Source organism: Quercus lobata, chromosome 10 (assembly GCF_001633185.2).
Source record: "Quercus lobata isolate SW786 chromosome 10, ValleyOak3.0 Primary Assembly, whole genome shotgun sequence".
Classification (NCBI taxonomy): domain Eukaryota; kingdom Viridiplantae; phylum Streptophyta; class Magnoliopsida; order Fagales; family Fagaceae; genus Quercus; species Quercus lobata.
The window spans coordinates 4,567,921-4,586,324 of record NC_044913.1 but is presented as its reverse complement, the minus strand read 5'-3'; the positions used below and the strand labels follow the sequence as shown (position 1 = coordinate 4,586,324).

General features: G+C 35.5%; 4 protein-coding genes across 4 annotated transcripts in view; 1 reads left to right on the top strand and 3 right to left on the bottom strand.

The window, feature by feature from the left end:
- LOC115964228 overlaps positions 1-18,404 on the bottom strand; it is a 98,405-nt gene that overhangs the window by 56,338 nt on the left and 23,663 nt on the right. The window lies entirely within an intron of this gene.
- Positions 9,747-14,304, top strand: LOC115963844. Its single transcript, XM_031083038.1, has 4 exons — positions 9,747-10,198; positions 11,936-12,124; positions 12,291-12,457; positions 14,234-14,304. Exons 1-3 carry the CDS (start codon positions 10,030-10,032, stop codon positions 12,389-12,391), a joined length of 459 nt encoding a protein of 152 aa, XP_030938898.1. The 5' UTR covers positions 9,747-10,029; the 3' UTR covers positions 12,392-12,457; positions 14,234-14,304.
- Positions 14,978-17,691, bottom strand: LOC115964231. Its single transcript, XM_031083588.1, has 3 exons — positions 16,536-17,691; positions 15,967-16,361; positions 14,978-15,874 (listed from the first exon to the last, which is right to left on the bottom strand). The coding sequence occupies exons 2-3, from the start codon at positions 16,279-16,281 to the stop codon at positions 14,978-14,980; spliced, it is 1,212 nt and encodes a 403-aa protein (XP_030939448.1). The 5' UTR covers positions 16,282-16,361; positions 16,536-17,691.
- On the bottom strand, positions 17,910-18,359 carry LOC115964230 (protein MAINTENANCE OF MERISTEMS-like). The gene has a single exon (XM_031083587.1). The coding sequence runs from the start codon at positions 18,357-18,359 to the stop codon at positions 17,910-17,912; it is 450 nt and encodes a 149-aa protein (XP_030939447.1).

Here is an 18,404-nt window from a genome sequence, read left to right as displayed (position 1 = left end):
GCAAATTGGTACCCGAGTTTGGAGAACTCGAGTACATTGTGAAGTACCCGAGTCCACCAAACTCGGGTACGATTCGGGGTGTTTTGTTAAGAAGGTCAAGGTTTTTTGAAAAAACATTTTTGGGAGGCAGATTGGTACTCGAGTTTGGCGAACTTGAGTACTTTGTGAAGTATCCGAGTCCACCAAACTCGGGTACCAATCGGGGTGTTCTGAAAAAAGGTCAAGGTTTTTTTTAGAAAACATTTTTGGGAGGCAGATTGGTACCCGAGTTTGGAGAGCTCGAGTACTTTGTGAAGTACCCGAGTCCACCAAACTCGGGTAATAGCTCACGGCATATTTTGAAAAAGGTCAGGCTTGTCACTGAAGCAGGCAGATTGGTACCCGAGTTTGGAGAACTCGGGTACTAGTCTGCCTGATTGCCTTTTTGCATAAAAAAAATAGCGGCCCAACCTTTCTTTTTTTTTCTTTTTTTGTTACATTACTCAGACTTATCAATTGGTTGGTATATGTGACATGACATTCATAATTTAAAATTTACAACTCTTATCTCCTGTTGTAAATATATTGAATTAAAAAAACAAAACACAAACTAGAGCATCAATGTATCTCTATAAAACCATTTCACGCGAGCTGAGAATTTATGTTTAGAAAACCATTCAATTACCTTCCCATCCAACACTATCGTTTTCTTAAGTTAGCCATTCAGTTAGCATCAATGTATCCAAATAGACCCTAAGTATAAAAGAGACGTGATCATTTTCCCTGCCAACACAATAGTCAAAGACTTGGCTGGCTTTTTTCTATGCTTCAATTACCAAATAATATGACAAACATTCTTGGTTTCAACATATTTGGGGGGAGGGGGTGAGTTTTTCAAATTGCTCATTTGTGCAACATAAGTAATACTACCTCCGTCCCAAATTGTTGGACCTGTTTACAAAATCCAACTTTTTAAATAAACATCATTTAATGAGTTGTATATCAGTTAAAAAAGGTACACAGAACCAATCCAATATCAACACTTTTCTTTCTGCAAGTTATCAATTGTCAAAATATTCCCCAAAGCTACAATCCAAACAAAGAAAACCACTTTGCAGGGGACCTTTGGCTTCCAAATGCTCCTCCATGGAAAGGAAAGATCACTGACAGAAGCCAAAACCCGGTAATAGCTACTAACCTGAAAACCCCTTCTATGAAAACACATACATTCAGTGGCAAATTTTTTGTAAACTGACTGTCTTAAAAGTGTCATGAAGTTTCTGGTGACATACTTCTTTAATTTCTCTAATTAATGGAAAACCATCAAATCTTGGATACAATTTTTTAACTTACGATAAGCACACTGTAAAATTTTTTAACGATTACATAACTTTCGAGTCTAGACCATCTGACTTTAGTCTAGCTTCATTCTATACGTGCACAATTTCTATCTAAACCTTGGATACAATTTTTAATCACAACTGGAAGACGCTGTTCAAGGGATCAACTCTTTGACCCAATTTGAAACTCAAATCTAGCCTTGCTTTGGCAAGAAATGTAAATTGTTCTCAATTTTGGCCACTTAGACTCTCAGCATCATAATTAAACTATACAAAAAGTTTTACCCGATTTCAAATCCAAAAATAACAGGGAAAGATAACAATAAAAATGAAAACTCCATCACCAATGTCATAAGTCGTTGAAAAGAATAAATACCATGCAAAGATGATACCCCAAGATGCCATGGGCGTTTCAGTCTGAGGGGAAACAATGACGGATACATGGGGAAAGTTGTTATCTGTTAAAGGTTCAATTTCCCATAAAGATACCCTTGGCTGCCTCTCACCTGCTGTTGACTCATCCCAACCAACCTATACATGAAGCATGAAAGATAAACAAATAAACAAAACCACAGTGAGTTAGAATAAGTGATGGGCAAAAGCAGTTGTACCTGATACAGAACAATATAACACACACACATACACACACATATATATATATATATACATATAGAGAGAGAGAGAGAGAGAGCTTAGTAAAAGCAGAAATAGAAATGGAGAAATAGTAAAACTTCATGAAAGAGAGATACCAAAGTACAATCACTTTCAGTATCTTGGATAAAAAGTTCAGAAGGATTGGGAGATTAGAGGACGTGCCTTATAGAATAAGAGCAGGGGATGAAGTGGAAAAATGCATCAGGAATATTGTGTGATCATACAGTACCTATTGATAGAAGGGAAAAATCTATAAGAATGCTACAGAATGTTAGGCTATTAAGAAGCAATATCTTCATACAATAAGCATAGCCAAATGAGAATGTCAAGATAGATGAATGAAAATGGAATGAAAACACTAGGATAGAAGATCTAAGGGATAAAGTCATCCATTCAAAGGTAACAGTGGCTCCTACAGAGGGAAAAATGAGAGAGGGTCACTTGAGATTATTTATTCAAGTTCATGGAATGGTAAAAGGTAGAGAAAGACGCGTTAAATAAGGAGATGACAAAGAGTATGACTTTAAATAGGATACAATATCAGAGAAGAATACATATGGCTAACCCTGATTGGTTGATGATGACCATTAGTTTACTCCATTTTAGTTGGATTAAAGCTTATAGTTGAGTTGAGTTCACAAAAGACCACGTGAAATGGAATATCACATAGCTTGCAGTAGTCGATTAAAGGAAGGGGAAAAAGGTGCAAAATGCATAACCAATGGAAATTGGCAGCAGTGGAACTAGACAAACAGCCTTTAAAAAGTCCATACTAACATTCTTTCTTTTAAAAAATAGATTTACTAAGAATAAATCTGGCAAGAAATTTTAAAAGCATTCTTTTCCTCCATAAGCACAACATAAGATATGAAGCTTAGTATTGCATTAAATAAAGAAATGGCATCTGGGAGACTGGCGAATACGTGCATGCTATGATAAAAGCCAAATTACCTTAACAGATCGCCAATGAGAATTTGGCCAACGAACAGTGTCCAGATCACTTATTCCAGTTATTGTACCCATGTACCTGACAAAAAGACCCTTACACATCTGAAAACAGGAACATATAATATAAGTACAGGCAGCAGTCCCAAGCTATCACACTATTGAGAGAGAAACAAGATGAAGTTAGCGTGTACTTTCTGGTGCGCACCAACCATAAACGTGATCAACTTGCCATAAACAAGTAGCAGCATGCTAACATGCTGTTTTGTTTCTGACAAGTATCAAATTTTATTAGAAGAGCGCAGAAAAGGTGTGCCCCCTTGGTAACATGCAAACAAGCTGTTTACTAGTGTCTGTTTACTAGGATTGCTTGTAGGATATCATTATCTGATAACTGAGGAGTGCTGGGGACCATTCTTAAAAGTGTCATGAAGAAATTAACATAAAAAATATAAATCACCTAAATGTCTATGAAGTGAAGCATGGAGAAACCAATGGAATTGGAAGTATACTTGTCTAAAGTCTTGAGAAAAGAAAACTTGATATGTGGCACCAGTAACTCCCTTTCCTCAAATGTATGAATATTCCACTTTCCAAAGACACCACACAAAGCATTTGGTAGGGAATATTAAAAGCTACATTCAGAAATGGGAGAGGATTTGTAGCAACCTTGTATGCAGCAATTGCTACATATAGGGTAAGGTGGCAGCCAAAGAGAAGTGACACAACCAGCTTAACCCATGATTTTCTGTCACTTCTCTTTCGCTGCCACCTTACCCTTTATGCAACAATTGCTACATAATAACATGCACTCTCCACCACATCCAAGAAAACTTGATTTATAATGAATGAAGCAATATTTCACATGTCACATTGCAACTCAATTAACTAATAATAACATGCACAAAGAAATCAACCTACTTCATTCTTCTTGTACCGTATCCCTTCACTACGCCAAGAAACTGCATTCGTCACAGCCATGGGAGGACGCTATGTCACTTCTATTCTATAAGCATTAGTCTAGATAAACTCACTAAGAATCGTCGCTTCAGTGAATTGCGGGAACCCAAAGTCCATCATTTCATCAAGCAATTCATACTGCCAAAACCACAAGGCTTGATCACTACTAAACTCCAAAATATTCAAAAGTTTATAAGATCTATAAAATGAAAATATGTCACTTCAGCCATATATCTCTCAAAAACTTACATTATTACCTTGAGCAGAAGAGCTCAAAAATATCACCATGCTATGAGTGAACTGCGATGTTTTCTGTAGCAAAGTACAGGATTTTTTACAACAGAAAATGTAAAACCAAGAGGATCTAAATGCAAGACACTAACCTTTGTACTTCTGAGATAATGTTGCCATAAGTTAGGACCTTTTGACTTTCTGTATTGTTGCAATATACTACCCTTGAGAAGCCAGGTCCTCCAATCAGTGAGTGTTTAGGTTGAATTGATTCTTTTCCAGGTCTGAAGGGACGGAATCTGCGTAAATGCAGCTTCTTTCTTGCACCGCCAGCCATTTTTTAAGATATCATCTCCACCCCTAATTGTTTAAATACTTCTATTCCCACACCATAGAACAATTGTGAACCTATAGAGCAAATAATTTCTGGGAATTCACCTTTCTAAGGAAGCTTATCCACCAACAAAATTTCTAAACTCAATTCCCAATTACTAATAACAAGTCCTGCCCCCTCACAATTTAGGCTCAAATCAATGACAAAATTTAAAAATTTAATATAGCAAATGAACCAATCCAAAAAGAATGTTATATGAAGGGGTTTTTTTCTTGAGCTGAAGTGTATCTCAGTTTTTATTGTAGACATGACTACCGGCCAAAATGGCCAAATACCACCTTTTCCTAAATTTACTCGCAAAAAAACAGTTGTGCAACTGAAAAATAACTTACATAAGTTATTCTATAGGTCTCAAATGGAAATTTCTGAAGTTCATTGGCAGAATTTTGCAAGTTACGAACAAAAAATATGTCAGCTTGTAAGCCCAAATCTTCAAGTTCATTACCAAAATATATGTGCTACAAAAAATATATCACCAAAGGACAAGAAGATCCTATACATGACAAAAAGATCCTATACCATTACAAACCCAAAGTAACACTAATTCTTGACAATTCTTGAATCATTCTCGTTTTCTTCTCCTCACTGGTTCCTTAACTGGTGTCATCTTGCCTGAAAAGAACACAACAAGAACATAACACAAGCAAATATTAATATGCAAATGATTTAACTATAAAGAGATGTATATGTAATCAGTATTGAATCAAACTATCACTACAAGAAAACTGAGCAATTGCGGCGGGCCTATTGCGGCGGGTGCAAAAACCGCCGCTATATGTCGCCTATTGCAGCGCTTTTTTGGCCCGCCGCTGTACATGAGACCTATTGCGGCGTTCTATATGACCGCCGCAATAGCTTTAGTATTTTGCGGCATACTACAGCGGCGGGCCAATGACCCGCCGCAATAGACCTGTTTTAGCGGCATTCAACTTAGATATAGCGGCGGGTCAATGAACCGCCGCAATAGATCAAGTATTTTGCGGCGGACTACAACGGCGGGTGAATGACCCGCCGCAATAGACTTGTTTTAGCAGCATTAATCTTAGATATAGCGGCGGGTCATTGACATTTAAATTTCTTTCTATTTTTTCGTCTTCCCATATAAAGATCAAATAATAAATTACACCCGATTGGCATGAAAATTGACATGCATGTTAAGAACATATAGAAAATGTGATTCAACGGTTGGATTTTCAAAATTTGAATTCAACAATAAGTTATTAGTTGGTATAACATTTTTTAGAGTTACATCAAGTGTAACTAGAACCCAACGATATATTTCTTAATTCGATGTGAATTTTGACAAATGTACCGTTAGATTACATTATCTTCATATATTTTTCATGCATACAAAATTTCAAGTTGATCAAAGATTAATAGTCGTGTCATCAATTAATTATTTAAATTCAAATTTTTGTAATTTAAAATAACGCATAAAAGATGAGTTTAAAGATCAAATAGTAAATTACACCCGATTGGTATGAAAATTGGCATGCATGTTAAAAACAAATATAAAATGTGATCCAACGGTTGGATTTTCAAAATATGAATTCAACAATAAGTTATAGGTTGGTGTAACATTTTTTAGAGTTACATCAAGTGTAACTTGAATCCAACGCTATATTTCTTAATTCGATGTGAATTTTCACAAATCTACCGTTAGATTACATTATCTTTATATATTTTTCAAGCATACAAAATTTCAAAGTGATCAAAAATTAATATTCATGTCATCAATAAATTGTTTAAATTCAAGTTTTTGTAATTTAAAATAACGCATAAAAGATGAGTTTAAAGATTAATGGTAAATTACACCCGATTGGCATGAGAATTGGCATGCATATTAATAACATATAGAAAATGTGATCAAACGGTTTGATCTTCAAAATATAAATTCAACAATAAGTTATTGGTTGGTGTAACATTTTTTAGAGTTACATCAAGTGTAACTTGAACCCAACGCAATATTTCTTAATTCGATGTGAATTTTGACAAATCTACTGTTAGATTACATTATCTACATATATTTTTTACGCATAAAAAATTTCAAGGTGATCAAAGATTAATAGTTATGTCATCAATCAATTGTTTAAATTCAAGTTTTTGTAATTTAAAATAACGCATAAAAGATAAGTTTAAAAATCAAATGGTAAATTACACCCGATAGGCATGAAAATTGGCATGCATGTTAAGAACAAATATAAAACGTGATCCAACGGTTGGATTTTAAAAATATGAATTCAACAATAAGATATTAGTTGGTGTAATATTTTTTAGAGTTACATCAAGTATAACTTAAACCTAACCCTATATTTCTTAATTCAATGTGAATTTTGAAAAATCTACCGTTAGATTACATTATCTTCATATATTTTTCAAGCATACAAAATTTCAAGGCGATCAAAGATTAATAGTCATATCATCAATCATTTATTTAAATTCAAGTTTTTGTAATTTAAAATAACGCATAAAAAATGAGTTTAAATATCAAATGATAAATTACACCAGATTGGAATGAAAATTGGCATGTATGTTAAGAAAAAATAGAAAATGTGATCCAACGGTTAGATTTTTAAAATATGAATTCAACAATAAGTTATTGGTTGGTGTAACATTTTTTAGAGTTACATCAAGTGTAACTTGAATCCAACCCTATATTTCTTAATTTTATGTGAATTTTGACAAATTTACCGTTAGATTACATTATTTTCATATATTTATCATGCTTAAAAAATTTTAAGGTGATCAAAGATTAATAGTCATGTCATCAATCAATTGTTTAAATTCAAGTTTTCGTAGTTTAAAATAACGCATAAAAGATGAGTTTAAAGATCAAAGGGTAAATTACATCCGATTGACAAGAAAATTGGCATGCATGTTAAAAACATATAGAAACTGTGATCCAACGGTTGGATTTTCAAAATATGAATTCAACAATAAGTTATTGGTTGGTGTGACATTTTTTAGAGTTACATCAAGTGTAACTTGAACCCAACCCTATATTTCTTAATTTGATGTGAATTTTGACAAATCTACCGTTAGATTACATTATCTTCATATATTTTTTCATGCGTGCAAAATTTCAATGTGATCAGAGATTTATAACTATGTCATCAATCAATTGTTTAAATTCAAGTTTTCACTGTTTAAAATAACGCATAAAAGATGAGTTTAAGGATCAAAGGGTAAATTACATCCGATTGGCAAGAAAATTGGCATGCATGTTAAAAACATATAGAAAATGTGATCCAACGGTTGAATTTTCAAAATATGAATTCAACAATAAGTTATTGGTTGGTGTGACATTTTTTAAAGTTACATCAAGTGTAACTTGAACCCAACCTTATATTTCTTAATTCAATGTGAATTTTGACGAATCTACCGTTAGATTACATTATCCTCATATATTTTTCAAGCACACAAAATTTCAAGGTGATCAAAGATTAATAGTCATGTCATCAATCAATTATTTAAATTCAAGTTTTTGTAATTTAAAATAACGCATAAAAGATGAGTTTAAAGATCAAATGGTAAATTACACCCGATTGGCATGAAAATTGGCATGCATGTTAAAAACATATAGAAAATGTGATCCAACAGTTGGATTTTCAAAATATGAATTCAACAATAAGTTATTGGTTGGTGTGACATTTTTTAGAGTTATATCAAGTGTTACTTAAACCCAACTCTATATTTCTTAATTCGATGTGAATTTTGAACAAATCTACCGTTAGATTACATTATCTTCATATATTTTTCATACTTACAAAATTTCAAGGTGATCAGAGATTTATAACCACGTCATCAATCAATTGTTTAAATTCAAGCTTTTGAAATTTAAAATAACGCATAAAAGATGAGTTTAAAGATCAAATAGTAAATTACACCCGATTGACATGAAAATTGGCATTCATGTTAAGAGCAAATAGAAAATGTGATCCAAAAGTTGGATTTTCAAAATATGAATTCAATAATAAGTTATTGGTTCGTGTGATATTTTTTAAAGTTACATCAAGTGTAACTTGAACCCAACCTTATGTTTTTTAATTTGATGTGAATTTTGACAAATCTACAATTAGATTACATTATCTTCATATATTTTTCATGCTTAAAAAATTTCAAGGTGATTAAAAGATTAATAACCATGTCATCAATCAATTGTTTAAATTCAAGTTTTCGTAATTTAAAATAATGCATAAAATATGAGTTTAAAGATCAAAGAGTAAATTACATCCAATTGACAAGAAAATTGGCATGCATGTTAAAAACATATAGAAATTGTGATTCAACGGTTGGATTTTCAAAATATAAATTCAACAATAAGTTATTGGTTGGGGTGACATTTTTTAGAGTTACATCAAGTGTAACTTGAACTTAACCCTATATTTTTTAATTTAATGTGAATTTTGACAAATCTACTGTTAGATTACATTATTTTTATATATTTTTCATGCTTACAAAATTTCAAGGTGATCAAATATTAATAGCCATGTCATCAATTAATTGTTTAAATTCAAGTTTTTATAGTTTAAAATAACATATAAAAGATTAGTTTTAAGATTAAACGGTAAATTATATCCGATTAGCATGAAAATTGGCATACCCTTTTTTTTGTTATTAATTGTTAAATTATATTTTTCTAATTTGTAGTACTAAATTATATTTTATTAATTTGTAGTATTAATTAAAATATATTATATTAATTTTGAAGTATTAATTTAAATATATTATATTAATTTGAAATATTAATTTATATTATTATTTTTATATTGAATTATTAAAATATATTTTATTAATTTGTAGTATTAAATTATATTTTATTAATTTGAAGTATTATATTATATTTATTAATTTTTAATATTGAATTATATTTTATTAATTTTTAATATTAAATTATATTTAAATAATTGGAAATATTAAATTATATTGGAATTATTATTATTTTGCGTGTCTACTCATCACTTAACGCATTTAGACTTAGGAAAAAAAAAAAAAAAAACAAAGGAAGAAAATGTAAAATCGTGCCCAGTACCAATACAAAAGAAAAAAGTTTTCTTTAAAAAAATAAAATATCCAATTAAAACTTTGAACAATAGAAAAATCTAGTTAAAAAAAAAAAAAAAAAAAGCATGTCACACCCAGGAAAGAAAAAGGAAAAAATATGTAAAAAGAAAACTTAACAAAAAGGGCTTATTAACAATAAAGGAAAGACAAAGACAAAAAAAAAAAAACAATAAGCTTTGGTTAGGGTTTTAATTTTTTTCTCTTCTTACCCATTGCACTAGCCGTCACTCTCTTTCTCCCTCACCCTTACCCTCACCTTCGCCTCTCTCTCTCTCTCCCTCACCTGTTCGAATCCGTACTCACAGTTCAGAACAACGAACTCGTGGAGCTATAGTCATGGAAAGTGTTCGTTGGGTTTCAACACAACGAGTTCTTGGTTTTGGCCACTAACGCCGTGATTGGTAACGGAGGGACTGGCTTGCCGGCGAGTGTGGGGAACGGCACCGTTTGGTCGGGTACCTGATGACGGATCTGAAGACGGCAATCGAAACAGCTAGGGACTTGACCCAGATGCGAGTTCAGGTCAGCATGGTCGGGACTCAGTTCGGTGTGGCTCCACCTGGTATTCCTATGCCTTCTAACATTTCGCTTGTCAACGATGGTTGGTCTTGTCCTATGTCCAGTTCGACAGGTACCACTTATTTTTGGATTTAATTTTATTTTTTTTAATGGGTATATCGGCATTTTATTAGCTGTTTCTTTTCTTGTTGTGAACAAGATTATAATTACACTTTGATTTATGAAGATAATACGTATAGCTTCTTTGAATAATATTTTCTTTGTTTCTTTTTGTTTTGATATTTTCAAAGTGATGTTTGATCTATAATGAAATGGGATGTGGGGTTTCTATGGATTACTTTTTTCATTTTTTACATGTCTGAAGAAATCATCCTTTTTTTAAAATTTTTTTTTTATATTCAACTATTACATTTGTTAGTCTTAGCCACACAGTAATTGACACGCTTCCTTGTTGATTTCATTAGCTAGATTGGATTTTTTTCAATTTTCATATTTTTTTTTGTTTGCTAGTCTTTTATGATTTGAATCGGTGTATTCCATTCATTTATCAACTGGTAAGTTTCACTTTTGGCTATAAATAAATCCATTTTTTTAACTGCACTTTCTGAATATGATCTTCCTCCTTGGATTTATTGTCTATTAGTCTATAAATGTTTATGGACTTCTTTGAGAAGGAAGCTTTTCTTTTATTATTTTGGCTACTAGGCCCTGATTGTTATGAGGAGTAGACGGTCGGTCATTGTCGTGTTGTTTCTTGGAAATGAAGACCATGTTTTATTAGAGATGAAGAAAAACTCAACTCAACTGATAAGAAATCAAAGAAAAATTAATGCTTTTCTTTACCCATCACTTTCAATGCAACCATGTGGGCCATTTTTTGTTGAAATTAATATTTGAGGAGAAGATGGATAACAGTGACTCAACCAAGTCTTAATCTTAACTGTTGGGGTTTTTTGATTTCAACTCTTTTGTTTCTTAGGGAATTGCAGTAATGATTGCACTGGAAATGGTACGAGATAATTGTTTCCCTATATCTTTTGTTGTAGGATTCCTATGAAGATGAGAAAGTTGGCTTTTTGAGCCATATGATTGTGCTGGAAATACTTGAGAGTTGACTTCTCATTATCTAGGAACCATTATTATGTTCTTTTGGTGTCATTCAGTTTCTCTGCAACTAAAAAGTGCTATTGCTGTATATTTGTTTTAGTGACATATTTGTTTAATTTTAGTGTGCTGGAACTTATCAAAAGAAAAACTTTAGGTGTATTAATGATTGAAGTTCATTATATGTATAAAAACTATACTTAGAATGCACGCTTTGTTTCCCTTGTGTGTGCACCTTTTTGACGTCTCATGCCTTGAGCAATGCAAGGTCATGGCACCTTAAAGTTGCCTTTTGCCTTTGACCACATTGGTAGTAATAGCTGCTTCACACATCACCCATATTAAAGTTCTTTTCTTTTTTATTCTTGTTTTTTTCTCGATAATTTTAGATCAATTTTCGATATTTAAATTATTCTTAAAAAAAAAGTGTTAAATTAAGATGAGAATGTTTTTACTCAAAATTGTTTTGATAATTCTGAAAAAAAAAAAAAAAAAAAAATTCTAGTTTACATTTGGATCTGTATTTTTCTCCATCTCTAAAGCATTTTATTTTATGTGTTCTGTTTATAGTCTTTTAATTTCTTTGAATTGAACTATATGCTTTTGATAATTACAAAACCCTTGAGAAATAAATTTATGTTATTTTTAGTTATATATATATCTTAGGAATTGAATGGGAGCCATATGTTCTATTGACACTTGATTCTTTTTCAAAATCAGTCAAGTGTTTAACTAATTGTTGCAGGAAATCAACTAAGGGTGGTGGTGTCAGTTTTGAGCAAGTGGGTGTGTCTCTGGCTTTGGAATTATATATGTTCGAGAGAGAGATTGCTGGCTGTGTCTCCTAAGCTGACCTCTTTGCCTGGACTCCTTGGGTTTTGTTACCAATCTAGGAAGCAACCATGTCTTTTGGGGTCTCTTCAAGTGAAAAGGGGTTTGTTAAAAAATCACACAACTCCCATTTCCATTCACACACACACACACACACACTCTGGCCTTGTTTTATGGGAAAGATTCGGTCATACTAAGAAATACTAAATATTTTCTTTTGATCCATCCTTCCTTACCCTTAATAACATCATAAAGTTGGCCACATTCAGGTGTTAAACCTCTGCTTGGACTCGCTTCTTATTGTTTGAAGAAGTTTGGATTTTATTGGTGGTGCTTCTGCTTCTGTGATTCTCTTCCTATAACATTTTAGCAAAATGAAGTTCATGAAACTTGGATCTAAGCCTGACTCTTTTCAGATTGATGGAGACAATATTAGGTGAGTATGATGTACTCTTTCAAGATCCACTTGCAATATATATGCTGAAAATTTATTAAAGTTACATGCTTTCTAACCTTCATCTTACCCACTTTCTGGTTTTTCAAAAGATTTTCTCTGATCTTCTTGTTCTCTGTTTGCCTTATGTGTTAAAGCAGATATTCTCTTAAGCTATTACTCCTCCAAAAATTCAGTTTTTAAAAACCCTTGACTGCTTTAAGGCATGGCTTCCTTGAAAAACTATGTATTAAGTCATCGCGAGCTTCATAGTAAATTGCTTGATTGATAGAGGGTTTTTTCCTTCCCTTGTACTTCTCACGATTTATGGGGTTTTACTCAACAAAAAATTTAAATAAAAAAAAAAAAATTAAAAGACACTACACCCAAATATAATATTATTATAGGCTTTACTGTTTTGTTTATCATATGAAGATAAGTAAATCATTTTTTGGAAATTAAAGAATTTACCCTTTTTTTTTTCCGCGTAATCATATAAGATGGCGATTCAATCCTTCGGTAATGATTCCCATATTTTCATTGTTATCATCTCAGTTGTAGATTTCCCGTTCATGTTCCTGTCTAATATGAAATTCTATAATTTCATGTCCACGTGGTAATGAGATGCCACTCCAATTTATATTTGGAATAAGTGGGCCTCTTTGATCAAATAAGAAGTTCTTTTGAATGGTTTCAAATGTTCTATGATTCCTGTATAATTTCATTTTCACTCGGTAATGAAATGCCACACCAATGTTTTGCTGTTTGTGGTCCTGGAAAGTTATATAATTTCATTTCCACTGGGTAATGAAATGCCCCTCCAATTTCTACTTGGAATTAGTGAACCTGTTTGATCGGCTTAAAAGTTATGAGAATGCTTTCAAACATTCTATGATTTTTCCCTAGGCAATAGGTTGTAAATATTTCAAACATCTTATTCAATTTATGGAACTATAAATGTTTTTTTAAAATAAATATATGTCATAGTAGAACTTTGTAGTCTTAAGATTTTTGCTACAAACTTTAGGATTTTGAATCCACGATATCCACTCCATACTGGCTATGCAACTCCATACTGGCTATGCATTACCACTAGGTTGTCTAAGTTCAGCCTTCCAAAAGTAGAGGGAAATGGACATTTTTGAGAATAGTGGGTAGTTCCCTAGTTGGGTTCATAATTAAAATTGCATCTAGGTTTATTTTGACTGTTGAAGAAAATAAATTTTGTATTTAAAACATAATAACATCAGGACAATTTGGTTGGTGAACATCAAGCTTTCCACCCTGTAATGTGTCTTTTTGGGGTTGTGTCCTCCTTTACTGTTATTATTAAATCATCCAGCATGTTATTTCCTTCTTTTGATGAGATAACTAATGAATTAAGAGTTCTCTGAATTGTAAATTTTGTTAGATTAGTAGAGACTGTAATAGTGCAGCTCATGCTTCTACTAAGTTGGCTTCTAGTTTTAAAAGGTCATTTTCTTGTGATAAGTCCATATGTTCTATTATGGTCAACTTAATTTTGAAGGAGATTTCCTTCTGTAATTATTCATTTTGACCTTTCAGTAGTGCCCTTTATTTATTTATTTTTAAATAATTGGTTATTAATTGAAGTTAATGAAAAGCATTATGTTGATATTTCTATCCTTTCTTAAATTTCCTTCTCCATCTGTAATTAATGGGTCTCAAGGAAAAGTCAAAGTCCTCTAAAGTTAAAATCTTTGCTATTGGCTGCTCTATATCAACTTTTCTGATGGTTTTTAAATGATGAATCTATAGGTCTACTTGCTTCTTTTGTAACTTGGATCAGCCAAATGCCACAGTTCGTTCTAGAGTCGGAAATCCCAAAGGTATTGATACAAAATCCAATCTTTATCTTCTTTTTACAAGAATGCTTGATTTTTTATTTTTTTAATAAAAATTTTATTTACCACTTTATTGGCATACACTTTCACAACTCAAAAAATTGTGTAAAGAAAAACTATACTGGTTTTATAGTGAGAATAATTGCATGCACCCTTTTTTTTTTTTTTGTTTGTTTGAATCTTATCTTAATTCTTATCATTGGTTTGTGAGTAGTGATAAGAATATAATGTTAGTTTGGAGACATTTGTGGTGTTATCTAGTTACTTTTGTGGTAATGTCTTAGTGGAGCTAAAATTATTACAGGTTATTTGTAATAGAAATGTGGTTTCAGGACCCAGAAGGAGGAAAAAAAAAAAAAAGAACCTATAGCGGCGGGCAAAAACCGCCACTGAAGGACTAAAATTATGAAATAATTAGACCTATAGTGGCGTTTATCGCCCGCCGCTAAAAGGTATATTGGGTATGTTGTTCATAAAGTCCTATAGCGGCGCTTATTGACCGCCGCAATAGGTGTATAGCGGCGGGCCTATCCCGCCACTAAAAGGCCAATTGACCCGGATGGCAACCTCATATGGCGGCGGTTTTTGGACCGCCGCAATAGACAAAAAGCGCTGCTAAATGACAGATCTATTGCGGCACTTTTTGCGACCGCTGCAATTAACCTATAGCGGCACTGCAGCACTGGTGGGATGGCCCGCCGCAATAGCACCCGCCGCTATAGGTCAAATGGACCTTTAGCGGCGCTTTTGGCCCGCCGCAATAGCCCGTTTTTCTTGTAGTGTATAGTACCATATACAGTCCCACAGTCAGAAGGATGTGTCCGTGTCCGTTACGGCCTTCGCGACCGATCCTCAATGTGCGAAGGCTCTGGTGGGGGGGGGGGGGGGGTATCTGTGTCTGGATGAACGCGGTATGCACAAACTCAGGGGGGACAGCACCAGGGGTGGGTCGCCCAGGAGTGGGCATGAACCTCATCTCATCTCTACCATGTACAATTGCGGGGGCAGGGCTGGTAGTCAGTGGGGGAGACGTACAGGTGGTGGGCAACGGAGATGTACTAGGGGATGTGGGTGGGCAAGTACCATCACTCCTCATGGATGGCGACCGAGTTGTGTCTCCATGGGCAAACGTATGGGATGGACCCGCATCATCATGTGCCATGGAGCCTATGTCATAAGCAATGTCCAAACACATCTCATCTGTTGTCTGACTTGCTTTCTCCATGGTGTGGTCATGCATGGGTGTGTGGCGTCGACTAGATGTGGGCACGGGTGTGTGACGCCGACTAGATGTGGGCACGGGTGTGTGACGCTGACCAAATGTGGGAGGCCGACTAGATGTATGACGCTGACTAGATTGACGGCCTTCATGCCCTTGACGTCCACCTGCTTGCCGACCAGGCCCTACAGCCAGTTCACTTGTGTTGCCCACATCGCGTGCATGGTCCAAGGTTAACCGACCGATCTCTTCAACAGCTTGCAAGGCATTAATAGAGTCGGTGTAGATCTCAGACCCTGGTTCGCACTTCGCTATAATGCTCAACTGCGATTCAACCTGTCACAAATGTACAAGAGTAGTGTTAGTAGGTTGAACTAAACTATGCGAAGCAAGGTACATTTATAATGAAATAGTCTTTGTAAACTTACCAAAGTGTCCCAGTACGAAGTCTTTTTTGTAATATGGCGAACAGTGCGGGGACGAAACCACACCATATACTCATCATTATAGCTCATCTCCCCATGAAAGGGTGGTGCATCGGCAATTGTGGCGTGCGCAGCCCATTTAGCAATATGCAGGGCATGTACTTTGGCCCAATCTTGATGGTGCTTGCCCTGGAGGGTTATCTTGTGCAGTTCAATTGAAGTATCAACATCAACTGGTATGCCTTGCTTCATCCCAAACTGTCGGAGAACACGTTTAGGATGATGGCCTTCAACCACCCAAAAATGTACGAGCGGCATAATAGACCTCCATATGTGTTGGCCTGCCGTACAATATGTGGGCAGGAACCCAAATAATTTCTGTACGGCTCCCAGACAATCTGCAATGATCCAACAGATGCAAACAACCATATTAACAATATAATTATAAAAAATGTGTAACGAATGTGAACAATACATGTAACTCTGAAATAAAAAATGTTTATTCATTCCAAAGTGAATTGTAAGTACAAAAACTACATGCCAAAGCGGTTCCCACTTGTAAGACACGATACCTGATTTGGTTGTAGCGAAGTAAGCGACACACGATAGGCACGTAGGACGTGCATTGAATGTTCAGTTGTTATCTTAGCCCCTTTCCATCTAGCAAACAACACAGACATAACCTTCATATTAGTTACTTACATAATTCCCATGCGAACAAAGTTAATGAGGAAATGTAAAACGGTAACTATCTAAGATGCTACATACTTGATAGCAAGTGGACCTGGAGGCAGTGCCTGGTAGGGATGGCAATTTTTGCCCGACCCGCGGGTATCCGGTCCGACCCGACCCTAATGGGCCGGGTTTTACCCGGTCCGATTAGGAATAGGGTCGGGTATGGGTTTAAAAAAAAAAAACCCGAAACGGGTCCGGGTCGGATTTGGGTTTTATCAAAAAACCCGAAACCCGACCCGGATATAACCCGATTAAAATTACAAAAAAAGCCCCTGTGTATATATATAGAGCTATAACTAACCCTAACCCCTCATTTGTTCAGCAGCAGCTCGCCTCCCTCACAGCGCCTCACCCTCATAGAAGCACACTCAAGCTCTCATTCTCACTCTCACTCTCATCCATCCTCACAGTCACAGCCGCCTCCTCCCTCAAGCCATCACTATCACAGTCTCATGGTCTCACCCACCGCATGGTCGTCGCCCCCCCTCAAGCACTCACTCTCACCCACCCTCACGGCCTCACTCTCACTCAGCCACTCCTCCTCCATGCGTTTCCACGTCCACCCCGCCGTCGACGCCAAGCCAACATTCCTCCCTCTCTGATCTGTCACCGCTCATCGTAAGACCGTGAGAGTGAAATTTCCTGGGTTTGCCAAGCCAACTTCGACCTCTCTGTGTTCGTTCCCCAAATTTTTTTTTTTTGGGTTAATTTCCTAATTCTTATATGATTTCTATTATTGGGTTGGGTTGTATTGTTTTTGGTTTGATAATTGATAAATTCTGTAATTTTTTTTTTTTTTGGGTGATTTGTGATGTGAAGTGTGGAAAATGAAAGCATGGGTCTTGTGATCTGTTTCTAGCTTACCATGCATTAATGAAAATGGCTTGGCTATGATTTGTAATTTTGTAATTTCTGATGTGAAGCTTGGAATTTTTTTTTTTAATTGGGTCAAGGTTTAGGGCCTTTAGATTGGGCTCTGAAGGGGGACTGCTGGACGGGGCCCGGCTAGGGCGGGTCCGGGCCCTGGAAAAAAAACCCGGATAGTAAACGGGCCGGGTCCGGGCCGCGGGTCGGGTCCGGGTATGTAAAAACCCGACCCGAACCCGACCCGTTGCCATTCCTAGTGCCTGGTGTGGATGCCTCATCACAGGGCATATGTGGGGAAACCTCGCCCACGCCCACAACCGCACCAATAGCAGTGCATCACCGATCTACTTAGCTGTTTTCTCTGATGCCTTATAGAGGTATCTATAGAGCCAACTTAGTGCTGCACTACCCCAACTATACTTCTTTCCGTTGCTGATTGGATCGAAAAATTGTAGATACCTAATTGAGATCCGTTCTCTAGAATTGTCCATAAACAGTGTACCACCTAACATCTCCACTATGTAAAACCAAGCATACTTCTGCACAAGCTCCTTAGGGGCGTCAATTGAGAGAGGGTTGCTAAACCGATCCTCAAGCCATTTGGCTTTTACCCTCGGCCCTTCCATCACTCCAGTGTTCTTATTACGACCAAGTTCTCTCTCTGGCGGCCTATGCCCTAGCAAGGTGCCGCAGACGTAGCGCCAATTGACCGTCGGGGATGTACATCCCACCACCGGCAAGCCATCTACAGGTACCCCCATTATAACCTCCATATCTTGTAGTGTGATGGTCATCTCACCGTGGGGCAAGTGGAATGAGTGCGTCTCCGGCCGTCATCT

What these genes read in the sequence shown, in the direction of transcription:
- LOC115964231 (XM_031083588.1), bottom strand. Translation starts at nt 16,281, where the DNA reads ATGCCGCTCGTACATTTTTGGGTGGTTGAAGGCCATCATCCTAAACGT. An exon ending in CTTCGTACTGGGACACTTTG is followed by an intron (nt 15,875 to 15,966) that starts GTAAGTTTACAA and finishes CATTTGTGACAG; the next exon opens with GTTGAATCGCAGTTGAGCAT.
- LOC115963844 (XM_031083038.1), top strand. Translation starts at nt 10,030, where the DNA reads ATGACGGATCTGAAGACGGCAATCGAAACAGCTAGGGACTTGACCCAG. An exon ending in TCCTATGTCCAGTTCGACAG is followed by an intron (nt 10,199 to 11,935) that starts GTACCACTTATT and finishes TAATTGTTGCAG; the next exon opens with GAAATCAACTAAGGGTGGTG. An exon ending in GTCTCTTCAAGTGAAAAGGG is followed by an intron (nt 12,125 to 12,290) that starts GTTTGTTAAAAA and finishes GGCCACATTCAG; the next exon opens with GTGTTAAACCTCTGCTTGGA.
- LOC115964230 (XM_031083587.1), bottom strand. Translation starts at nt 18,359, where the DNA reads ATGACCATCACACTACAAGATATGGAGGTTATAATGGGGGTACCTGTA.